General features: G+C 41.7%; 1 protein-coding gene across 3 annotated transcripts in view; it reads left to right on the top strand.

The window, feature by feature from the left end:
- Positions 1-23,205, top strand: part of LONP1 (lon peptidase 1, mitochondrial) — a 562,611-nt gene that overhangs the window by 515,181 nt on the left and 24,225 nt on the right. For 2 of the 3 annotated variants that reach the window (XM_072113845.1, XM_072113842.1), the window contains exons 16-17: positions 11,357-11,565; positions 19,648-19,812. In XM_072113845.1, the coding sequence (XP_071969946.1) occupies positions 11,357-11,565; positions 19,648-19,812 (374 nt within the window). The remainder of the gene's footprint in view (positions 1-11,356; positions 11,566-19,647; positions 19,813-23,205) is intronic. The other variant, XM_072113844.1, reaches the window with a different exon arrangement.

The following is a 23,205-nucleotide window of genomic DNA, read 5'->3' as shown; positions in this document are numbered from 1 at the left end:
CACCACTGCCTCTTCCAACCTGTTCTCGTCGAGGACTCGCTTTCGTCTCAGAAGCACTGTGTTCACCCGGCCTATCAACCCAGCTTGGGTCTGTCACCTCATCATCCTCTGATCCCTTAGTCTGCTCCCCCCTCGGACTTCCTGCCCTGACAACAACTTCACCACTGTCTGAAAACCGTGTGTCCTTATCGTCCGACACCTTTTTACACACTTCTTCCACTACGTCAACAATGTCATCATCACCCACAGACTGCGACCGGTGGAAAACCTGGGCATCGGAAAAGAGCTCAGCAGTAACCGGACAAGTGGTTTGTGACTCTGGGAAGGGTCCAGAAAACAGTTCCTCAGAGTATGCCGGTTCAAATGCCAAATTTTCCTGGGAGGGGGCAGACTGGGGGGAAGGAGGCTGAGGTGGAGGAGCTGGAGTAGTGCTGATTTCGGTGACATGGGTGGACTGCGTGGAAGACTGACTGGTGGACAAATGGCTAGAAGCATTGTCCGCAATCCACGGACAATCCACCTGTTCGCACTGTTCTGGCCTCAACAGTGCTCCACGAGTCCCAGTAACTTAAGACATGAACCTAGGGAGTGTAGCTCTGCAGCGTTCCCCTGCTCCCTCATCAGCAGGTGGTGTCTCACCCCACCCAGGACCACGGCCTCTGACCCCTGCAGTAGTTGGACGCCCACGCCCTTGTCCTCTACCCCTAGCTCTCGGGTTCAACATTTTCAAAATTAAAGTGTAAACTCTAAATTTTTTTTGTGTTTTTGTTTTTTTAACAAAACAATGCTATCCTATTGCTATGGCTAGTTTCAAACCAACACTGACAGCACACAACAGGATTTTGTGCTGTGCATGATGACTTTTAGTTTTGAAAAAAAAAAAATAGGCAGACTGTGCCTAATTCAATCAAACCCCTAATAAATTGTCCCACTTAGGTGTTTGAGATGGATATGTGTGTCACTAAGAGCTAAACAGAACGTTCGCAAGACTCCCTGCAAATTCGTCACAATATGGTACTAGCTGCACTACTAGTGCCAGCAAGGTCAGCCACAAGCAAATCAACAAAAAATAAAATATATAACGCTATTGTAGCGCTAAGAAGGCCTGTTGGGTTCTCGTATGGCTAGTTTCTAGCCTACACTGACAGCACACAACTGGATTTTTTGCTGTGCCTGATGACTTTTAGTTTTGAAAAAAAACAAAAATAGGCAGACTGTGCCTAATTCAATCAAACTCCTAATAAATTGTCCCACTTAGGTGCTTGAGATGGATATGTGTGTCACTAAGAGCTAAATAGAACGTTTGCAAGTCTCCCTGCAAATTCGTCACAATATGGTACTGGCTGCACTACAAAGGCCAGCAAGGCCAGCCACAAGCAAATAAAAAAAATATATATATAACGCTATGGTAGCCCTAAGAAAGACGGTTGGGTTCTTGTATGCCTAGTTTCTAACCTACACTGACAGAACACAACTGGATTTTTTGGTGTGCCTGTCACTTTAACCCCTTACCGACATGTGATGTAATAGTACGTCACATGTCGGGTCCCGGTACATGGAGAGGCCGAGCCCTCTCCATAGCCGGTAAGTCTTTGCTGCATATTGCAGCAAAGGCTTACCGGTAACACCCGCGATTGGTGTCGGCACCGATCGCGGGTGTTTTACCGCTGATCGCCACCGGCAAAGGTGCCGGCGGCTTCGAAAAGACTAAGGCGTGTGGGCGCCGCCATCTTTTCGTGGATCGTCGCTCCCCGTGACGGCATCAGGGAGTGGCGATCCGTCGCCATGGTTCATTCAGGTTAACCCATTCATTACAATGTGCTGTTAGCACATTGTAATGTATGAGTAGTAAAAACCCCATATACTGCCATACTGTCGTATGGCAGTATATGATAGGATCGTACAGACACCCTAGGGTTAAAGTACCCTAGGGAGTCTGAAAAATAGTAAAAATAAAAATTAAAAAAAAGTTAAAATAAAAAAATTATAATAAAAAAAACTAAAAATTCAAATCACCCCCTTTCCCTAGAATTGATATAAATATAAATAAACAGTAAAAATCATAAACACTTTAGGTATTGCCGCGTCCGAAAATGCCCGATCTATCAAAATATGATAACGTCCGAAAATGGCACTTTTTTGCCATTTAAAAAAAAATTAAAAATTCTATAAAAAAAACAACAACACCCACAGCTCCGTACACCAAAGTATGAAAAAGTTATTAGCGCCAGAATATGTCAAAATCCCCCCAAAAAATGTTGTACAGGAGGTTTTAATTTTTTTAAATGTATGAAAACATTATAAAACCTATACAAATTTGCTATCCCCATAATCATACCGACCCAAAGAATAAAGTAGACATGTCATTTGGGGTGCACAGTGAAATCCATAAAATCCAAGCCCACAAGAATACGGCACAAATGCGTTTTTTTACCAATTTCACTGCATTTGGAATTTTTTTCCCGGTACACGCCACGGAATATTTAATACCACCATTTTGAAGTGTAATTTGTTACGCAGAAAATAAGCCGAACCCACACAGCTCTGTACATGGAAAAATAAAAAAGCTAATGATTTTTGAATGTGGCGAGTGAAAAATGAAAACGGCCCCGGCGGGAAGGGGTTAAGTTTTGAAGAAAAAAAAATAGGCAGACTGTGCCTAATTCAATCAAACCCCTAATAAATTGTCCCACTTAGGTGTTTGAGATGGATATGTGTGTCACTAAGAGCTAAATAGAACGTTCCCAAGTCTCCCTGCAAATTCCTCACAAAATGGTACTAGCTGCACTACTAGTGCCAGCAAGCCCAGCCACAAGCGAATAAAAATATATATATATAACGCTATTGTAGCCCTAACAAGGGCTGTTGGGTTCTTGTACAATCACTCCTACCTAACACTAATCTAATAGAACACCCTAACGCTATCCCTGACCAGCAGCAGCTCTCTCCCTAACGGCATCCAGACAGAGAATGATGCGAGCAGCTCGGGCAGGGACTAGTCTATTCCAGGGTCACCTGATCAGGCCAGCCAACCACTGCTATCGACGTGTAAGTGTACCATGTCATGCTGGGTGGAGTGCAGAGTCTCCTGGCTTGTGATTGGCTCTGTTTCTGGCCGCCAAAACGGCGGGAGATGCCATTTTCTCGAGCTGGCGAAATATTCGTCCGAGCTACGAGCAGTTTCGAGTACGCTAATGCTCGAACAAGCAACAAGCTCGGACGAGTGTGTTCGCTCATCTCTATGCTTTACCCTTAGGTTAATTCATTTACAAGTGATGGTGGGATAGGAATGCTCTCCTGCCTTTTGACTATTTATCTTACTGCTGTTCTTATAGTTGCCTCTCTCCTTTGTGATTACCCTCCGGACCTTATTGTTAGCATAGGTTCAGAGGATAGTGGTATGGGCCTAACTTTTGTTCGTGGGAAAACCCCTTTACTGTCAAATAGGATATGATTAGTGATTGAAGTATTAAAAAGAGTATTGTTAAAAAGTAAAATGATGTAGAGTCTTATTATGGAAAGACTTAAAGGATACCTGTCATCAGGTCTCTGTAACTAGTCCTGTCACTACTACCTGTTGGAGCAGCTCACAAGGATCCATCACAGCCTTAATCTAGTCAATTCATACATTAATCATTCTCAAATCATTTTTTCTTTATGTGAGCTTGGGCACATGGAGAGAGAAAGTGATGTCACCCCTGTCACCCCGCACCTCTCCTCCCCTGCTCATGTCTGTGTAATATATAGCAAAGCAGAGCCGATTCTAGACAAAGTGGGGCCCTGGGCACAACTAAAAGGGGGGCCCCAAAATAAAACACTCAGTAATAAGCTGCTTTTAGTATGGTAAAACAATGTGTAATATGGGAGAATTTTATAGGAGATAGATGATAGGGACATTGATCGGCAGAACAGTGGCTCAGTGGTTAGCACTACAGCCTTGCAGCGCTGGTCAACATCTGCAAAGAATTTGTATGTGCATCTCTGTGTTTGCATGGGTTTCCTCCGGGTCCTACAGTTTCCTCCCACACTCCAAAAAATTACTGGTTGGTTGAATAGATTGTGAACCCCATTGGGGACAGGGACTGATATGGCAAGCTCTGTGCAGTGTTGCATAATCTGTCTGCGCTATATAAATAAAGAATTATTAATTGTAATTATTATGATAGAAGATAAATATGAAAGTTGATAGAGATTTCTAGATGCAGAACTATAAAGTAGATGATATATACAGTAGAGAGATAAATACAGAAGAAGAGAAATAGAAGATTGATTAATAAATAGAGAAAAAGCAAGTTATGGTCAGATTATAGGAGATGGATAACTAGGCAGATAGATATATAGACAGGATGATAAGCTTCTTCACCTGGGAATTCCACCAAGGGGTATTAACTGCTATGCATTTCTGGATATTTTGTCATGTTATGGACCAGAGCAATTTTTACAATTTTGACGTTTAAAAATAAAATTACAGCAAAAAGAATTAAAATTAACCCAACAAACCACCTATTTTCTAAAAGCAGAAACTTGCCCCATTTTCAAAATTGCATTAAAGAGTTTATATACATAGGCGCCTTCATGCAATTTTGATTCAAACTGAAACATTTAATAAAAAAATACTTAAAATTTGACTTATTATCCCTTCTCAAAATGTAGTAACATATAAAGTGAATATTTCCATTATCTGTGAGGTGCAGCAGCTCCTGTATGCAGAAAATTCTCCCTGTAGCCTGATGGCTAAGAATCCGGAGGGGAGGTACACTTCAGAGAGTTGTATCTTTGGCTCTGTGACACATAAAATCTCAATTCTTTTAAATTTAATATAAATTGTGTTTGTAAGTGTCAGGAAAACAGAGATATTAACTGCTAAACTGCAGTCGAGAGTGATTTTTATGTATAAAAACGGCACCTGATATTCTCACTTTAAACCTGAATATCTTTGGATCCATGGCACCTAGAAAAATTCAAGATTCATTTGAAAGAAGAGATTTCCCACTTTGCCAACCCATGGCACCGGTCCTGCTGCTGAAATGCTCTGTTCTCCCATACACATGTGAGAGACACAGACTTCAGCTACAGAAGTACCTGACATGTTCTCCTATACATGTTAGAGACTCAGACATCAGCTACACAACTGCCTGACATGCTGTGTTCTGCTAAACACATGTGTGAGACAACGCCATCAGGTACACAAGTACCTGACATGTTCTACTATACACATGGCTGCATCCTGGAGCAGTTAAATATACACAGACTGCAAGGGGCATGCCAGCACCAGGAGAGAGGCAGTGAAGAGCCATTATAGAGAGACAGCAAGCACCAGGAGTGTCACATCATTGTGGGGTGTGACTGTATCTCCCACTAATGAATAAGCTGGACAGCTGAATATGATAATCAGTGGCGTAACAAGACCTCAGTGGGCCCCAGTGCGAACTTAGAATCAGGGCCCCCATATACCTCAACACTCGCTGCATGCCCTATTATTTCATATATACACTCCACAGACATAAGCATACATACACTATATATGCATAACACACAAACACATACAGTATTAACACAGCCTCATATATACTCTACACATGCTATATTTACGCTACACATATAAATACACACACCATATATAAGAAACACTGAAATACAGTTGCACATATATATATATATATATATATATATATATACACACACACTCACCGGCCACTTTGTTAGGTACACTTGTCCAACTGCTCGTTAGCACTTCATTTCTAATCAGCCAATCACATGGTGGCAACTCAGAGCATTTAGGCATGTAGACATGGTCAAGACAATCTCCTGCAGTTCAAACCGAGCATCAGTATGGGGAAGAAAGGTGATTTGAGTGCCTTTGAACGTGGCATGGTTGTTGGTGCCAGAAGGGCTGGTCTGAGTATTTCAGAAACTGCTGATCTACTGGGTTTACAAAGAATGGTCCGAAAAAGAAAAAACATCCAGTGAGCGGCAGTTCTGTGGGCGGAATTGACCATGTCCATCCCTTTATGACCACAATGTTCCCAACATCTGATGGCTACTTTCAGCAGGATAAGGCGCCATGTCATAAAGCTGGAATCATCTCAGACTGGTTTCTTGAACATGACAATGAGTTCACTGTACTCAAATGGCCTCCACAGTCACCAGATCTCAATCCAACAGAGCATCTTTGGGATGTGGTGGAACGGGAGATTCGCATCATGGATGTGCAGCCGACAAATCTGCGGCAACTGTGTGATGCCATCATGTCAATATGAGGAATGCTTCCAGCACCTTGTTGAATCTATGCCACGAAGAATTGAGGCAGTTCTGAAGGCAAAAGGGGGTCCAACCCGTTACTAGCATGGTGTACCTAATAAAGTGTCCGGTGAGTGTATATACAGTACAGACCAAAAGATTGCACACACCTTCTCATTCGAAGAGTTTTCTGTATTTTCATGACTGTAAAAATTGTAGATTCACACACAAGGTATCAATACTATGAATTAACACATGTGGAATTATATACTTAACAAAAAAGTGTAAAACAACTGAAATAAGTCTTATATTCTAGGTTCTTTAAAGTAGCCACCTTTTGCTTTGATTACTGCTTTGCAGACTCTTGGCATTCTCTTAATGAGCTTCAAGAGTTAGTCACCTGAAATGGTCTTTCAACAGTCTTGAATAAGTTCCCAGAGATGTTTAGCACTTTTTGGCCCTTTTGCCTTCATTCTGTGGTTCAGCTCACCGAAACCATCTCAATTGGGCTCAGGTCTAGTGACTGTGGAGACCAGGTCATCTGGCATAGTACCCCATCGCTCTCCTTCTTGGTCAAATAGCCCTTACACAGCCTGGAGGTGTGGGGCCATTGTCCTGTATAGAAAATAAATCATGGTTTAACAAAACGCAAACCATATGGTATAGCATGCCGCTGCAAGTTGCTGTGCTATCCATGCTGGTTCAGTATACCTTCAATTTTGAATAAATCCCCAACAGTGTCACAAACAAAGCACCCCCACACCATAACACCACCTTCTCCATGTTGCACTGTTGGAACCTAGCATGTAGGGTCCATTTGTTCACCTTTCCTGCTTCACACAAGTTTGTCGCAAATTTAGACTCATCAAATCAAAGCACAGATTTCCACTGGTCTAAGTCTCTTCTGCTTGTTGCCTTAGCAGTGGTTTCCTAGCAGCAATTTAGCCATGAAGGCCTTCTGCACACAGTCTCCTCTTAACAGTTGTTGTACAGATGTGTCTTTAATTCATCTGGTGTGGTGGAAATGCTACAGCCTCCATAATATATTGAATATTACAAAGATTACTCTGCTTTGGCATAAACCGGACAAATGGGAATTATACCAGCTAAAATAGTTTGAACCATGGGAGCAAAAGGTGCTAACAACCATTTATCAAATGTATCAGTGTCACCTTAGTCGTTCCAGCAGTTGCAAATGGAATTTGCTGTCCTGCAATCTCAATTTTTCAAGTATTCTCAAGTTCATCATGCTTTAGAAGCTCAGGGCTCTCAAGGCTCTCTGGAGACTCAAACCTCTGTTATTGTTAACCTGCTGGAACAGGAGGGATAAGCTAATGTTTTAATTTCAATACTCTAAAGAAACATTCTTCACTTTTTGAACCTGAATTTCCTGAGTAGGATTCATGAAAAATGCACAGCTGAGATAGGAAGCGTTACAGACGAGGTGTGGAAGGAGGTCCTCTATGGTGCCCATGGTCCCTCTATGGTGCCCATGGTCCCTTAATATTGAGCACAGGTGGTCCCTACTATTTCTATTGCACAGGGGTTACCACACTGCATGAGTTATTGCAGAAAATGGAATATCGCTGGGATGCTTGGGATATCGGCACTTCTTCTGCACATATTTTGGGGATCTCCATTGTTGCAGCGCTTTTGGAACAAAATGTTTGGTCTACTGGAGAAACTTTTTGAAGTTGGTATTCCATCTTCTACACTAGTTGAGATATGTATCTGAGCTCCCTATGACGATGGCTCAGAAATTGACTACCCCTAAGATACTGTATCAGGCAAGGAAATTGGTGGCTCCACGCTGGTTAGATGCATCTTCTCCCCAATTAAAAGAACTGGCTACACAACTGAATCACATAATCAGAACGGAAAAATACATTTTTTGAAACGAGATATGAAGAAATTTGCAAAACCGTGGCTGAAATGGATTCTTCTACCTGGTTTGCTATCTGCAGCTGTTTTTCGTGATGTGGTGCTTCTCTTGCAGTCATAGGGAACTGAGTAAGTCTGCAGGTCACTAAAAATGTTTTTCCTGTCCTTTGCCCATTTTTCACTGGTGGGGCATGGGACATGCACGCTTCAGGAAGATCTGATGTAAGGATTACAAGCCTGAGACACCCTTCATTGTGGGGAGGGGGTTTTTTTGTATGTATGTAGCTGTTACAAATGTTAAAAATTCAAAGGAATCCTATACACCAGGACTGATAGACAGGTTGGAATTTTATCTGTGAGATTCTGTATTTTTGTTAATAACAGTGAATTAGTCTGTTATTTTTTATCCTGAGTATATTTAAGAATCTTGTTTTAGTGGGAATACCCATTTAACTTGCATTGTGGGGAATATATTGGAAGGGATACTAAAAGAGTACATACATGTTAGGGTTGGGTAACACAGAAGACAGGGGATAGTGTGCCCTGAGCTTGTCCCAACCTCTGTCCCTTCCTATAGCCCCCCACGCTAAACCGTGGGGCGACTACTTGAAGACTCGAAATACACTGGTGAAGTGTGGGAAGGGAAACACAAACAGACTGACAAACATAAAACACAAAAGAATGGTAAACTAGCCGGAGTCACAACGAGAGGGTACGTCAAGAGCAAAATCAGTAAGCAAAGAGTCAATGTCAAAAACTAGCCGAGGTCGCAACAACACAGATACAGAGCAAGTCAACCTAATGCAGCGAGCGAGTGATGAAGGGATTTCAAACACTGGCACAGGTGACTAGTGAAGCTGCAATTTATGCAGCCAGAACTCCACCTCCAGAGCCTGATAGGAGCTGGAAGCTTCTGGGAATTAACCCCTCAGTCCCAGCAGTTCCGAACACAACTCCTAGACAGCGCGAGATCTTATCAGCTGCTGCCCGGGACGAGAGGTGGAGTTTGCGCGGATACGCGCCGGGGGTCGGAGAACGCTGCTGGCACCAGCAGAAGAACCAGAAGTCCCAGCATTCTCCCTAGCGAACCTGACAATACATGAGTATGTGACATCACATAGTATAATAATTGATAGCCAGGGGTCCACTAAAGATAGTCAGACTAGCCTTATCTGCTTTTATGAAGAGCTGAGCAGATGCCTGGACAGAGGAGTTGCTGTGCTTATTGTATACTTGGACTTTGCAAAGCTGTTCTACACTGTCCCTCATAGATGCATAATGGGTAAAATAAATAATAATTCTTTATTTATATAGCGCAGACAGATTACGCAGCGCTGCACAGATCTTGCCAAATTGGTCCCTGTCCCCATGGGGCTCACAATCTAAACAACCTACCAGGAGTGTGGGAGAAAACCGGAGTACACAGAGGAAACCCATGCAAACACGAAGAGAACATACAAAATCTTTGCAGATGTTGATCTGGGTGGGACTTGAACCCAGGACTCCAGCGCTGCAAGGCAGAAGTGCTACCCACTGCTAAAGTGCTAAAAACTAGATGAAGGATGGTATCTATTTGGTAAATGATAAATGTAAGGTTATGGATCTTTAGGCTAATAATCAACATGTAACATATGTCCTTGGGAGAGTAAATCTGTAGTACTAGTGTACTAGTAGATCATATATTAAAGGGAACCTGTCACCAGGGACTTCATTTTTCACAAAAGACAGATTGTAAAAGCCCATGACACCAGCAGTGCAAATATGCCTTTCTACCTTTTCTAAGCATTTGCATTACAATATAATTGTGTGTTATAACTTACCTTGCTCCCTGACAAAATCCTGGGGTAGTCACAGGGGATGGACTTTGGTTTGGATGCATTTCAAAAAACAACATGTGGCTTGTCTGTGTTACCCACTCCTCAGAGCTTGGCCCCCACCTTTGTGCTCCTGTCTAGCTCCACCTCCTCCTTCTTCTCAGAGGTCACAGCCTGGTCAGCCTGACATCATTGGGGAGGGACAAGCTGTACAGGAGCACAGACATGGAGACAGCCTGCAGCTCAGACAAGTCACATGTTTTTTGAAATGCATCCAAACCAAAGTCCAACCTCTATGACTACCCCAGGATTTTGTCAGGATGCAAGAGTAAGTTATAACACACAATTATATAGTAATGCAAATGCTTAGAGGAGGCAGAAAGGCATATTTGCACTGCAGGTGTCATGGGCTTTTACAATCTGTCTTTAGTGAAAAATGAGGTCCCTGGTGACAGGTTCCCTTTAAATAAATGCAGTAATGGCCTCACTTGAAACTTGCATTGATGTGGAGGATCTCTTTTATGAGGAAAGATTCAAAGATTTATTTCATATTGAAAAGAGACAACTAAAGGGAGGGACATGATTTGTTTATATAAATGTATGAATGGTCCGTACAAAAAATATGGTAGAAAGTTGTCCCAGGTTAAATCATATAAAAAGACGAGGCTTTTTCCTATATTAATAATAATCTTTATTCATATAGCACCATCATATTCCAAATCATCAGGGACATATACAGGAAAAATTCAAATAAAATACTTCACTACAGAGTACAAAACAGTCATATGGAACAATAGGAGTGATGGCCCTGCTCCCAAGTGCTTACAGTTCATAAGGATGAGGGGTTACACGAGGTATGGGAACAGAATAAAATAATTTAATTAAAATAAATACTGCTGCTTGAACCAACCATCAGTGGCCATCTTATATAGAAAGTCCAAGGTTAATGGCACTGCGGAGAAGCCAGTAGCTTGGTATCCGGTGTTTGCTGGATAACAGACGGGAGGTGAGTTAGTGAGTGTGATAGGCTTTCCCAAAGAGCATTAAGAGCATTTTTGAAACTTTGAAGGTTAGTTATAAGTCTTATATTGTGTGAAAGGGCATTCCAGAGAATTGGTGAAGCTTTGGATTAGTCCTATAAGAACTGTGAATCTGTGGAATAGTAACAGAACACTTCATGAATAGGTTGATACCTTTTTAGATAAAAAAAAAAAAAAAAAAACTAATTGATGGCTATATTATAATAAATAATAGTTTTCCTTCTTTGGTTGAATTTGATGGGTATAGGTCTTTTTTCAACCGTTAACTATGTAACTATGAATCACAACTTACCATCCATTCAGCCCCATCTGACTGTCAAACACTTCTTTTAATTATACTGCATATGTTCATCTTACATTTAATTAATATTTGTTTTGCAGGTGGTTCCACTCTTTTTATTGAGACATCCCTCCGCCGTTCTCTAGACAAAGAAAATAAAGATGGCTCTTTAGAAATAACAGGCCAGCTTGGAGATGTTATGAAAGAGAGTGCTAAAATTGCTTACACATTTGCACGTGCCTTTCTCATGAAAAAACAACCTGATAATGAATTCCTAGTGTCATCACACCTTCATTTGCATGTGCCAGAGGTGAGCATTAGTCTATGTAGTATTCTTAGGGCAGGTCTAATTAATTGATCTTGTCTATGGAACTGTATTTTAAATTAAGCAACAATTGTTTTGTTCTTATCAGTTTGGTCTATATCTGTTCAGAACAGTGACTGGGATAATGACTTTGGGGCATATTTGCTGTCTCAAAATAACAAATGTAACAAGAGGATAAAACTTCACTTTTATTTCTTAGAAATAAAAAAGATGCTAATAGAAAACAATTATTGCTGGCAGTACATTAAACTCTTAACACTCAGCGTCCGATATATCGGACGCTGAGCTCAGTGACTTAGCGTTCAGCGTCCGATATATCGGACGCAGAGCCGATGTCGGTTCAGCTCAAGATCTGAGCCGAACCGGCATCGGGAAACACGGGGTGCTGGCTGTAACTGATAGCCGGCACCCCAGTGTAACACCTGCGATCGGAGTGGGCTCCGATTGCGGGTGCTTAACCCGCTAAATGCCATGGTCAGCGCGACCGCTGTATCTAACATGCCTCTGGGGGGTCTTTCCCCCATGATCAGCTCCCCCCAAACCGTTTTTGGGGGCACTGAACGTTGCTGTGGCATCACTGGGGTCTGATCTGGACCCCAGTGTTGCCTGCAAGAACTGCCGGTAAGATGGTGTCTATGACGTCATCTTACTGGCGCAGTGCCAACCTATGCATCTGCATAGGCTGACACTGCTAATACCCTTCCCACAGAGTATTATCATGAATACGCAATCAGATGATTGCTTGTTCATGTCCCATTGTGAAAAAGTAAAAAAAAAAGTTATTCAATAAAAAAATAAAGAAATCAATAAAAATGCCCAAAAGCCCCAAACATAGAACTAAAAAAAAAAAAAGTCTAAATCAAAACACAAATCCCACATATATAGTATCACCGTGTCCGTAACAACCTGTAGAATAACAGTAAATAATTATTGAACCCGCACGTTAAACGCCGTAAAAAAACTGTTATAAACCCTCCAAAAATTATGATTTTTACCTATTCAATCCCACAAAAAATGCTATAAAAAGTGATAAAAAAAACATGTACCCCAGAATGAGACTGGTGCAAAGTACAACATGTCCCGCAAAAAAACAAGCTATCAACCAGCTCCGTAGCCAAAAAAGTAACATGTTATTCCACTTGGAAAACGGCAATACAAAAATGATAGATTTTTGACATTTGACAAATTTAGTAAAACGCAAGAAAAAATATTCATGTATGGTATTATAGTAATGGTATCGACCCGTAAAATAAAGATAACATGATTATTAGGCTAAACGGTGAACACACAAAAAAAAAGAAGCAAAAAATCCAGTACAGAATCGATGCTTTTCTACTCCTACCCTCAAAAAAAAGTTTTCAACAATAGGGGATACCAACCCCAAAATGGTAACAATGGAAAAAGCATCTCATCCCGCAAAAAAATGCCGTCACATGGCCCCAATAACGAAAAAACTAAATTTTTAGAGCCTACAAAAGGGGCCAATGAGGAAACTAAATTCCTGGCAGCTGCAGGTCACTCCTTCCCTTCTGCGCCTTGCTGTGCACCTATAAAACAAGTCACGGCCACATGTGGGGGGGGGGGGGTCTCTGTACTCAGGAGAAATTATAGAACAAATTGTATGGTGAGTTTTCTCTTTTTCTAATTTGTCAATTTTAGGGCTAAATGAACGTATAACCGGCACAATTTGACCATCCTAATTTCACCTCCATTTTGATTCAATTACTATGAAGAGCTCAAGGGGTTAACAATCTTCGTAAAAGCTGTTTCTGATAGCTTGAGGGGTGCAGATTTGAAAATGGTATGGTTATATAGGGGGGTTTTGATGCTAAATATGTAACATTTCATTCAAAACTGTATTTATCCCTAAAATAATTTTCAATTATGAAAATCCAGAAAAGCGATATTCAAATTGTAAGCCGCATGACATCAAAATAAATTATCCAGACATTTCAAAAATTATGAAAATGTAAAGTTGACAAATGGGAAATGTTATTCAGCTATTTTTTTAAGGTGGTAAATCTATCTGCCTGAAAACGCATTGATTTCGAATTTTGAAAATGGCAAATTTAAAAAAAAATGCATCTTTTTTCCTTTTTTTTGGTAAATAAATGCAAAACTTATCAGCCAAAATTTACCACTAAAATGAAGTACAACATGTGGGAAAAATCAATCTCAGAATCGTTTAGATAAGTAACAGTGTTCAAAAGTTATAACCATATAAAGCGACGCATGTGAGAATCCAAAAAATCAGGCTGAGCCTTAAGCTACAAAATGGCTGCGTCCTTAAGGGTTTAATATCACTCACATATAATCCATGAAAATATCTTGGTAGGTAAATAAATATTGCACTGTGAGATTATTGTCCACATGGAGGAGATGGATGAAGAGGGGCAGAGGAGTACAAATAAAATAAATAATAAAGAGTGAAACCATAGGGAATGGCCCTATTTTGCCATATACACCCATATATCCCCTGCACATACAAGGGCAGTGTCCAGACTGACCCCTGAATAGTGACCTTCGAGTCTCTCCTCACCAATCCTAACGCTTTTCTGGTGCCAAAATTGACACTGTCATCAGGGGATAACCTTTGGATCCGGGGATACACCTTATCTTGGGTAATTATAGGCTAGACGCTCCACGGACATACAGATAGGCAGTGGACCTCCGCTTCAGTACAGCCAGATAGCATAGTGTTAGCTATGTGGCATAGTGTGCATGTATATTCACATACGAATATAATATATTGTCCATCGACTAGTCCCAAATGAATGGGCAAACACCAGAATTCATGTAATTTCAATTGTAACCAGGCCAGTGTCAAAAACCACTGCAATAGTTTATTTTTATAAAACCCCAAAAAGTATTGATATACATTAAAACATATTTTAAAAACACACCCCATTTGTGTTTTCACTCACTAAAATAAAGCGATATGACCTCCTATCAATTGCCACCTAACAAGGCTACCTGTAAACATGGACTGGTAAGTTGCTCTATGAGTATACAGAATCAAACAAAATGCATCAGCAAATGAACCCTCACATAATATGACCGATCAGGAATAAGTAAAATTAGAATGCATATCACCAAAGTCCATGTAGTTGATGGAGGTGTAGGCCCCATGCGTATAGCTGTTACGTCACAGCTTCCACAGGGAATTTTGTATATCACATGTAATGAGAAGTTTATATCTGAATCAGTGAGGCATGGCATCTGTCGTCACTTCCCCCACTCCAGGTCGTGGCCCGCCCCAATCCACCCCAGGTCCATCCCCGCACATGAGCGGAGCCGCTGCACCTCCACCTCCAAAGCGGAGATACTGCGTACGCGCGTAAGAGGGGACCAGGAGACCAGTTGAGGCCGCACTCCACCGTAGGCGGAGAGAAGTGGGAGCACCGCGATCCTCGTTAGATGGAAAATGTCTGTTGTTCGTCTTTGTGTTCTCCCTCTCCTCCGCATCCAATCATGCACATAGGATTACCCTCAAAGCCCTCTTGACTTCTTCTTCTCTGCGATTCTGTGCATATGAAGGTCACGGTGGTGGTGGGATATTAAAGCAGAGAGATATAAACTTCTCATTACATGTGATATTCCCCTGAGGAAGCTGTGACGTAACAGCGATACGCGTGGGGCCTACACCTCCATCAACTACGTGGACTTTGGTGATATGCATTTGAATTTCTTGTTCCTGATCGGTCATTTTATGTGAGGGTTCATTTGCTGATGCATTTTGTTTGATACTGTATACTCATAGAGCACCTTACCAGTCCATGTTTACAGGTAGCCTTATTAGGTGGCAATTGATAGGAGGTCCTATCGCTTTATTTTAGCGAGTGAAGAGATATTACACACATGGAGTGTGTTTGTACATCAATACATTTTTGTGTTTTATAAAAACAAACTATTGCAGTGGTTTTTGACACCAGCCTGGTTACAATTGAAACGTATATTCACATACTCACCACTTAAATACCAGCATTTCAGTTCCAAGCCAGCTATTCACTTCCGGTCTGGGACCGATCATCAGTCTCGCCTTACAACCTCATTTAGCCTATTTATCAAATATAGGTGTTCTGAAAACATTGAGAACTATAATGTGTTATTTAACACAGTACATTTTGAGATCAGTTATGATCTAAGAGGATAGTAAGGAGTTTAGGGATGTATTGGCTCAATTAAGAGTCAGGGAATGGACCCAGCCTACCTATTCTGAATAAATCCTAGATAGGATAAGGTAATAGGGATGAATGGAAAACATATTACTGTTTCACAGTGTAAAACAAAAGGGAGCGGTAGCTATAACTGTAATTTCCCATTGGTACCCAGATAGTAACCCATATACCATTCAGTAGTGTATTTTTCACATATGCAATGTGTCCCTTTCAATGCTCCATATTGAATAACTGTATTAGAGGCATTACTCAACTTCAATTAGTGAAGGAAGGAAAAAGAAGAAAAGAAAATGTCCATGATGTTTATCAAATAAAGCAACTGTATGAGCAACCTCATTCCGTCCATTTGGTGCCACAGTATCGAGTAGATAGATCCAGCTGCAGTAAAGGATTTCCCTGCCTGTATGACAGGGCAAGCCACCTGAAGCAACCTATGATGTTACTCCTGAGCTAGTCAGAAACAGATGTTGGCCGAAAATGGCTGTGCACAAGTCTGTCTCTTAAGGACCTGTCACGTCTATAAGTGATCACTGGGTTGGATCCAAAGACCTGGTCTGGATCCATTGCATCGCAATCTGAGGTGTATCCCCTAGGGATACCCCGCTTCAGTGGCATGGCGTGATTGCTTTCTCAACGTAACAATGAACTGAAAGAAACGCAGGTGTGTGGTGATACCATTGTCCCTTACACTAATGAAGTGGAAATGTGGTCACGGTAAATAGCTCATATCTTCATCATTTGCAAAGGCACCTCAGATAACTTCAAGCATTTTGTTGGCCTACTCAACAACAACGAGATAAGGTTATGGTTTATCTTCAAAACAAGTTTATCTTCCCACCCGCCAATTGCTGCGATTGTTCAGTCAAGTCTGACTGGCCAATTGCAGTGGTCTGGGGCTGAGCGTTAATGTTACACCAAAATCACTATTACACTGATCCCCATCCTGTATATGCCCTGTTTGATCACAATTGTACTCCATTTTTCTCATCTCCTGTGTGTCCCTTCTGAACCCAAACCCACTTTTCAGTGCGCTGTGTTACTGGACAGACTTTTCAGTCTGCCATGTGCATAAAAGTGAACTGAAGCGAATGTCCGGAGCTGGTATGCACCATGCTGGTAGGGGACCACAATGCTAGTATTTAAGTGGTGAGTATGTGAATATACAAGCACGCTATGCCACGTAGCTACCACTGTGCTATCTGGCTGCACCGAAAAGGAAAGCCACTGCCTATCTGTATGTACAGAGAGCGTCTAATTACCTAAGATAAGGTGTATCCCCAGATCCACCGGATTTCCCCTAATGACGTTGTCAATTTTGGCACCAGAAATGCGTCGGTATTGGTGTGGAGGAACTTGTAGGACACTATTCAGGGGTCAGTCTGGGTACTGCCCTTGTAAGGGCAGGAGCTATGTGGATGTATATGGCACAATAGGGTTTGACTCTTGGTTTCACTCTTTAATGAGGGTTATTTTGTACTCCTCTGCTCCTCTTTATCCATCTCCTCCCTGTGAACAATCATCTCATGGTAAGGTGCAATATTTATTTATGTGAGTGATATTAATGTACTGCCAGCAATAATTGTTTCCTAGCAGCATCATTTTTATTTTTAAGAAGTTAAAGTTAAAAGAAGTTTTATCCTCTTGTTAAATTTGCTATTTTGATATTTAATTGAGGTGTGTAACACAAAGAACTACAACCGGGGCCAGCTCTGCATGGTTGTTACTGTTGTCTACTGTGATTCCATATTTGCTGTCAAAAATAAATAAACATTAGGAAGTAATTCAATTTAACCCCTTTCCGCACCTTGACATGATTCCACGTCATAGGATGCGGGTCGTTCCCGCACCTTGACGTAGAATCACATCATGGCGATCGCCGGGCTCAGAAGCTGAGCCCTTGCGATCGCCATGGGATCCCAGCGGTAAGCGGTAGCTGGGATCCCGCAGTAACAGCCGGGATTGCGACTATCGCGATCCTGACTGTTTAACCCTATAGACGCCGCAGTCATAGTGACCGCGGCGTCTATGGTGCATCGGCACGACGATCGGCACCCTCCGTGCAGGGTACGAAGGGGCCGATCGTTACCATGGCAACCCTGAGTTCTGATCAGGACCCCAGGACTGCCTATAGTAGCTGCCTGTTAGGATCATGCACTGTGCACGATCTAACAGTGCAGCTGTCAGCCTATGCAAAATGCATAGGCTGACTGTAATATGCTGCAATACATTAGTATTGCAGCATATTACAATGAACAAGTTATCAAATGATCACTTGTTCATGTCCCACCCTGGGACAAAATAAAACAGTTAAAAAAAAGGTGCAACTAAAAAAAAATTATTTGAAAGGAATAAAAGTCCCTTTAAGTCCAGTCCCATGCAGTAATCATATAAAACATAAAAAAAGCGAAAATCACCAAAAAAACCAACATATTGGGTGTCACAATGTCCGTAACAACCCGTACAATAAATAAAATGGTCACTGAACCCTTACGGTGAACGCCGTAAAAAAAACCACAAAAAACCCTCGCAAAAATTATAAAATTTTTACATCTGACCGCATAAAAAGTGATCAAAATGTACCCCAACATGATACCAAGAAAAAGTACAGCTTGTCCCGCAAAAAATAAGCTCTAAACCAGCGCTGTAAACAAAAAAATATAAATGTTCTGCCCATTGTTACATGGCGATACAAAAACAAGCACATTTCTCACAAAAGGAGTTCTATATTCTGCAAAACAAGTTAACCATAAAAAAAGCCATATAAATAGGGTATCGCCATAATTGTGATGACCAATAGAATAATGATAACACATTATTTTTATGGTACGGTGAACGTCCTAGGAAAAAAATGCTAAAAACCATAAACAAGAATTAATTATTTTTTTTAACCACCACCAAGAAAGAGTTAATAAAATCTGATTATTAGCTATTGAGCCCCCCTGTATTATGTACCTGAAATGTGGATCTCATCCACAAAGAAAATACCCTCATATGTCCAAATTACAAAAAAATAAACATTTTATAGCCTGCAAGATGCGACATTGCAGATCTGCTCTGAATGACACCTCCTTTTCTTCTATGCCCGGCAGTGTGCCCATACAGCAGTCACCACCACATATGGGGCATCCTCATACTCGGGAGACATTGGGTATCAAACTCACAAATACTTTGTGACGGTTTCATTTTTGGCCAAAATTAATATATTGTCTGAAAAAAATTACAGCTTGTAAATTAGACCTCCATTTTGTTTTAACCCCTGTGAAGCATCTAAAGGGTTAACATACTTCTTTAAGTTGATTTTTTACACATTGAGGGGTGTAGTTTCTAAAATGGCATAATTTATGGGGGTTTACTGCTCTTTAGGCCTCTCAAAGTCAGTTAAAGCTGAGGAGGCGCCTCTAAATAAGGATTTTGGCGTTTTTCATAAAAATGAGAAAAATTGCTCCCAAAATTCTGAACCTCCTAACAACCTAGAAAAGAGAGAGGATGCGCAAAACGCTATGCTGATATAAAGCAGACATTCAGGAAATGTTAGTTATAAAGTTACTTGGGTGCTAAGACTATCTGCCTGAAAAGCATAAAATTTTGAACTATGAAAATGAAGAATTTTTAGAAATTTTTGCCAAATTTACATTTTTTTCATAGCTAAACACAAAAGATATCATCAAAATTACAATGTGTGATGGTAAAACAATCTCAAAATCCCCAGGATATGTTAAAGCGTCAAAAAGTTATAACCTCGTATAATGACAAAGGGCAAATTTTAAAAATCAGGCCTGGTCCTAAAGGTGTAAAATGGCTTAGACACGAGGGGTTAAACTTTTAACTTTGTGTACTACCAATATGCATGTTAGATATAAGCATAACAACTCTACTGACCTCATTGTAGGGTGCTACACCAAAGGATGGTCCTAGTGCTGGTTGTACAATTGTTACTGCGCTGCTTTCCCTTGCTCTGGGATGCCCAGCTCGCCAGAATGTGGCAATGACTGGAGAAGTATCACTGACTGGGAAAATTCTGCCTGTAGGCGGCATCAAAGAAAAAACTATAGCTGTAAGTATGCAAACTAGTTGTTATTTAGAATTTTCAGGAATTATTTTATAAGGGTAACCCCTACAGGATGTAGCCAGTTTATAGCTTAAAGAGTAACTGTCATTTAACAAAACTTTTGATAAGTTGTAGGATATGCAATTTAAAGCCTTTTTGCAATTGCATTGGTTACCTAAATCTTGCTCCTTGCACCTGTATATAGCAGTTTCCCCCTTGTTTTCAGCCTCTCTCAGCAGTCTCTCAGATGGCCATTGCAATACTTTCTCCGTAGTCTTTAAGACTGAGTGAGAATTAACATATTACCGTATTTTCCGGGCCATTAGGCGCACCGGAATATAAGGCGCATTAGTCCGATGCGCCTTATATATGTAATAATTCTATATATAAGGCGCATCGGACTATAAGGCGCGGGTCGGGGGCGTGGCGGAGGTCCTGGGGCGGAGCGGAGACGCGACGCCAAGACGCGACGCGGAACGCGGGGAAGGTGAGGGGGAGGTGGAGGATGGCAGCGGACCATACTTACATAGGTCCCCGCTACCGGAGACAGCAGATCTCCAGCGGGAACTGCAGACCGACGTGGCAGAAGTTGTTCGTGCCGCGTGGTCTGCAGTTCCCGCTGGAGATCTGCTGTCTCCGGTAGCGGGGACCTGTGTAAGTAGGGTCCGCTGCCCTGCGCCATACATAGGGCGCACCGGACTATAAGGCGCACTTTGGATTTCTAAGGAAATCCAAGGCTTTTATGTGCGCCTTATAGTCCGGAAAATACGGTAGTCACCCCCCCCCCTCTCTCCACTGTGCACTTCTGCTGTTCATTTCTGTTCCCGCCACATTGGATGCACTGAAATAAATCCTGTTAAAGTTTCAGTGTAGATTCTCCCAGCCTTAGTCCTGCTCCTGTCTGCTCCCCACAAGTGATCTAGGTGAGCTCTCTCCTGTGCTCTCAGGAGCCTTGTCCACATGAAATAATAAAAAAAAAATGACACATAAACTAATAACTCACGAGGACTATTGCCCAGCTCAATATACATAGCACCAAATCCAGTCAGAAATGTGACTGGATTTTCAGTCACTGTCCTGCTCTCAGCAAGTGATTGTTACTGGGAGTATGACTCTGCACTGTTGGGAGACTTGTCTAAAGATGTTTAGGAGGAAATATATGCCAATATGCTAAATATTATTTGCCAAATAATATTTAGAGGAGGGGGACTCAATTCCCTAAAGTCTGGCTGGAGGCAAATAATTGAATTTGGGCACTGTTCTAACTGCACATAGTAGTTCCCTATGCCTTAAATGTGTGTATATACACTCACCGGCCACTTTATTAGGTACACCTGTCCAACTGCTCGTTAACACTTAATTTCTAATCAGCCAATCACATGGCGGCAACTCAGTGCATTTAGGCATGTAGACATGGTCAAGACAATCTCCTGCAGTACAAACCGAGCATCAGTTTGTGGAAGAAAGGTGATTTAAGTGCCTTTGAACGTGGCATGGTTGTTGGTGCCAGAAGGGCTGGTCTGAGTATTTCAGAAACTGCTGATCTACTGGGATTTTCACGCACAACCATCTCTAGGGTTTACAGAGAATGGTCCGAAAAAGAAAAAACATCCAGTGAGCGGAAGTTCTGTGGGCGGAAATGCCTTGTTGATGTCAGAGGAGAATGGGCAGACTGGTTCGAGCTGATAGAAAGGCAACAGTGACTCAAATCGCCACCCGTTACAACCAAGGTAGGCAGAAGAGCATCTCTGAACGCACAGTATGTCGAACTTTGAGGCAGATGGGCTACAGCAGCAGAAGACCACACCGGGTGCCACTCCTTTCAGCTAAGAACAGGAAACTGAGGCTACAATTTGCACAAGCTCATCGAAATTGGACAGTAGAAGATTGGAAAAACGTTGCCTGGTCTGATGAGTCTCGATTTCTGCTGTGACATTCGGATGGTAGGGTCAAAATTTGGCGTCAACAACATGAAAGCATGGATCCATCCTGCCTTGTATCAATGGTTCAGGCTGGTGGTGGTGGTGTCATGGTGTGGGGAATATTTTCTTGGCACTCTTTGGGCCCCTTGGTACCAATTGAGCATCGTTGCAATGCCACAGCCTACCTGAGTATTGTTGCTGACCATGTCCATCCCTTTATGACCACAATGTACCCAACATCTGATGGCTACTTTCAGCAGGATAATGCGCCATGTCATAAAGCTGGAATCATCTCAGACTGGTTTCTTGAACATGACAATGAGTTCACTGTACTCGGCCTCCACAGTCACCAGATCTCAATCCAATAGAGCATCTTTGGGATGTGGTGGAACGGGAGATTCGCATCATGGATGTGCAGCCGACAAATCTGCGGCAACTGTGTGATGCCATCATGTCAATATGGACCAAAATCTCTGAGGAACGCTTCCAGCACCTTGTTAAATCTATGCCACGAAGAATTGAGGCAGTTCTGAAGGCAAAAGGGGGTCCAACCCGTTACTAGCATGGTGTACCTAATAAAGTGGCCGGTGAGTGTATATCACCGGTAGTGTGATGGCAGTAATAATATACATCAACTACTCTTGTATAAATATATATATATATATTCCCAAAAAAATGCAGCACTCCAGAATTAGAAAAAATTCAAGTGGATTTATTCATACCACACCACAACGTTTCAGCCTCTATAGAAGCCTTTGTCAAGCTTTTGTCAAGCCTTTGTCAAGCTTCATCACAGTGAAGTTTCTTGGCAATGTTGATTGTAGTCATGCCTTGACCTAAACCATAGCTCCCAACCGTCCTGGATCGGCCATGACTGTCCTGTTTTTTTACCTCTGTCCTGCGGTCACGGGCAACTGGTAGATAGTCCTGGATATTCCCTCCAGGTCCCGCACTGGCTGGGGTTGTCCCGGCACTGGGTCCCGCCTAGTATACAAAGCCTGAACCTGCTATACTGAATGGCTTCTACAGACATCGAGCAGGGAATCCTTTTAAGAGGTGTGTCAGGTTAGTGGAGATCAGGGACCACGTCATCAGGTTCAGATCACCATCTGTCCAAATATGGTGCCTATCTCCTAGGGTTCTCCCAGACAGAAGGTTCAATTAAATAAATTTTTGCCTATCCCGGGATTGAAACGCAGACCTCTACAGTGCAACTGCCATAGAGACAGAGTCTCTATCCACTTAGCTATGAGCTCAGTGATTATCTATCAGAGGATTTTGGTACCTAAGAGCTGTTATCTGCTACTGTTACACTGTGACACAGACTTGATGTACTGATGTATAGAGAGGGATCTTCTCAGAGATTATATTGTTATTATTGAGACTATTATTATAAATGTTATTATTTTTATTATTATGGAGACGATAATTAATAATAGTAAAAATAATAATCTCCATAATAATCATAAAAATAATA

The sequence above is a fragment of the Engystomops pustulosus genome, chromosome 1 (genome assembly GCF_040894005.1).
Source record: "Engystomops pustulosus chromosome 1, aEngPut4.maternal, whole genome shotgun sequence".
In the NCBI taxonomy this organism is placed as follows: Eukaryota; Metazoa; Chordata; class Amphibia; order Anura; family Leptodactylidae; genus Engystomops; species Engystomops pustulosus.
This window is presented reverse-complemented; position numbering and strand designations above follow the sequence as displayed.